A 2,783-nucleotide genomic window follows, 5' to 3' on the forward strand; every position below is an offset into this window, starting at 1 on the left:
TATTTTTTTTATATACAGCTATATATATATATATATATATATATATATATATATATATAAGCTAATCCTAACCCACACCCTAACTCTACCCCTCACAGAAAACCTTCTGCATTGTTACAATTAAAAAAATAATAATCTTTGTTTACTTAATTTTTATACCAATTTTATAAATGAGGACATCCCCAAAGGGAGGATTTTGGAGATTTTGTCAGGTTTAGCTCACTTTTGGTTACAAATTTGTCCTCCAAATATGGTTAAGTAGGTACACACACACATATGCACGCAAATAGTATTTAGAGCTAACAAGGTAACCACACCACACCGTATTATATTGATATCATACTGATGAATTAAATTAAAGTTCTTTGTTTTTAGTTACCAACGTTTCCACCCAGCTGTACAGTGAAAACAGTCAAAGGATTGCTGTCTGTAATTCCATATTTAAACAGAAAGCACCCACTCTTCATTGGGAATCTGCCATAAACTTTTCCTCCAATATCAGCTCTGTTGAGAAGCTTGGCAGGTTTTTTATTATGGAGAATCGAGTATATCTGCCTGCTGATGTCAACAATAGTGAGCTCACCTGTGTGGCCACATACACCTCTGAGTCTGGCTTTGTTCAGCAGAAGAGCACACTTCATCTCACAACAGGTAGGAAGACTGTATTTCAAATGGAACAGAGAAGTTATTTTATAAGGGGATCGGTAGTAAATTGGTTTGGTTGTTTCTTCAGCTCCAGGTACTTTTATCTCCAATAGAGGTTGATTTTTATAAATCAGATTTCCTAGATATAGCTTCTTTTTTTTAACCAAAATGTTGTCATTTATTTTGCTGCCTTTCTAATACATTTGATGGTATTCCACCTGGTCAAATTTTCAAACTTAAACTATGAAACTTCTTTAAGCTTTCTATGATGACCGACAATTCCCCCCCTAACTTTTTTCAAAAGTCAGTGTACTTATTTACCAAGGAGACAACTGTGTCAGTTAACAGTTTAATATGTAATATGAGATTATATTATGTAAAGAAAAGAAAACAAATCAATGTACATATTATATATAAAAAGAAAAATCAAGGTATTTTACACAATACATGATTTGAAAAGTTTTTTTTACACAATACATGATTTGAGAAGTTTTTGAGGGAAAAAAGGACATCATTCATGTATATACACTGTTGATATAATGTTAATGTTAATAATAAATAAACTAGTGAGAGTGTGAAAAGTGTTCTTTTTTTTTCAAGGTTACTTTTAAATGTCCACGGGGTCAAAATATTTTGCCAATATTTTAAGAAAAACTCTGATGAAATATTGAGCAAAAATTGTTTATTGGATAGCACAAAACATAGAAAGTGAATAAACGCATACAGTTCTCACATTCAAACTCACAAGTAGTTTGTATAAAAAAAAAGTCAATATTACAGACTTTATATTTTTTCCTTTTTTTTGTCTACATTGCATTGTAACGTTAATTATATTACCATTGCAGTTTAACATTTATTATATTACGAAGTAAGTAAATCTCTTTTTTTCAGGTGTATTAAACCAAATGCAATCCCCATTTCCATGGGAAATTATGGCCATATCAATTGGTTCTGTTTGTTTTATTCTTGTATCTCTGGCCGTGGTTTACACACTACGCAGAAAGCTCAGCGACTTGAGGTGGGATGTTTTACTGCACCGCTGTTGAACTGAATTTCTTTTCATATTATGATGACTAATTAATAGATTAATTCAATATCTGTTTGTATTTGCATTGCATCTTTTTAGTGCACTGAAGATGCTTTGCTGCAAATCCAAAATCTCAACACCAGCTGAAGACAAACCATCCCAGGTAAGAAGTCTTTATCAAACCCTGATTTTATACTACACCAAACTCCCTTATTCACTATATAGGGTGTAATTTTCAATGATACGGTGTGCATCCATTGTAAATGCAAAAATCCAGTGTTTTGTGTGGCTCACTGAAGCATATGTCTGTGTGTATGAAGCCTGCTGATGTTGAAGAGGTGGAACCCTATGCAAGTTACATACAGAGAGTCAACTCCATCTACAACTCCTCAGCTGAACTCTTCAACGCCTGAGAGACACTCGCTTTTTATGATGAAACAGGATACCAGAAGAGAGCTGAGGGCAAAGATATGTCTGTGGTCAAAATTACACATGAAAAACAATACTAGTGGAAAAATAGTCATCTCAAGAGAGCATCCCCGAAGCAAACAGCGCCTGAATGATGAGCAAAAGTCACACTGACTCAAAAGATGAAAGGTGATGACAAAGGACCATTTCTCTTATATGTGATGAGGAATAACTGGGACAACTTCAGCGTCAGCGATATCACTAATATGTAGATTTGTAGAAAATGAGCCTGGTTAGATATTAATCATCTAAACTAATCAAATTTGTACATAATTATTTATATCAGAGTGTTAAAAGAAACAAAAATCAGCCGCAAACTGTGTTTTCCTTGATAAATACTAACCAGGCCAAATGTAGAGAACCTATTTTACATTGCACATAATTAAAAGTATGTAAATAAACTTTATTATTCTACTTTTCATTGTATGTCCTTATAGTTTGGTCTTTGAGTTTTAATAGCTACATAAACTATTTTTAACCCTCTGGTATTGTTAATTTAGGATGAAATCCCCTCAAAACACCAAATATTAAAGAAAAACTTTATTGAAATTAAATATAGTACATTCATTTAAAAAATGATTTCATAAATTACTATATTATGGTGGTCTCCAGTCAGTTTTGAATGCCAATGACACAAGTGAGT

At 32.7% G+C, this 2,783-nt stretch overlaps 1 protein-coding gene across 2 annotated transcripts in view; it reads left to right on the forward strand.

Moving 5' to 3' along the window:
• Positions 1-2,496, forward strand: part of LOC107551983 (cell surface glycoprotein CD200 receptor 1-like) — a 5,764-nt gene extending 3,268 nt beyond the window's left edge. For both annotated transcript variants that reach the window (XM_016233788.1, XM_016233789.1), the window contains 4 exons: positions 376-651; positions 1,537-1,663; positions 1,772-1,835; positions 1,993-2,496. In XM_016233788.1, coding sequence (XP_016089274.1) covers positions 376-651; positions 1,537-1,663; positions 1,772-1,835; positions 1,993-2,085 — 560 coding nt within the window. In that variant the 3' untranslated portion in view covers positions 2,086-2,496. The remainder of the gene's footprint in view (positions 1-375; positions 652-1,536; positions 1,664-1,771; positions 1,836-1,992) is intronic.
• Positions 2,497-2,783: the final 287 nt, after the last annotated feature.

The sequence above is a fragment of the Sinocyclocheilus grahami genome, unplaced genomic scaffold (assembly GCF_001515645.1).
Source record: "Sinocyclocheilus grahami isolate Dianchi unplaced genomic scaffold, SAMN03320097.WGS_v1.1 scaffold439.1, whole genome shotgun sequence".
NCBI lineage: Eukaryota > Metazoa > Chordata > Actinopteri > Cypriniformes > Cyprinidae > Sinocyclocheilus > Sinocyclocheilus grahami.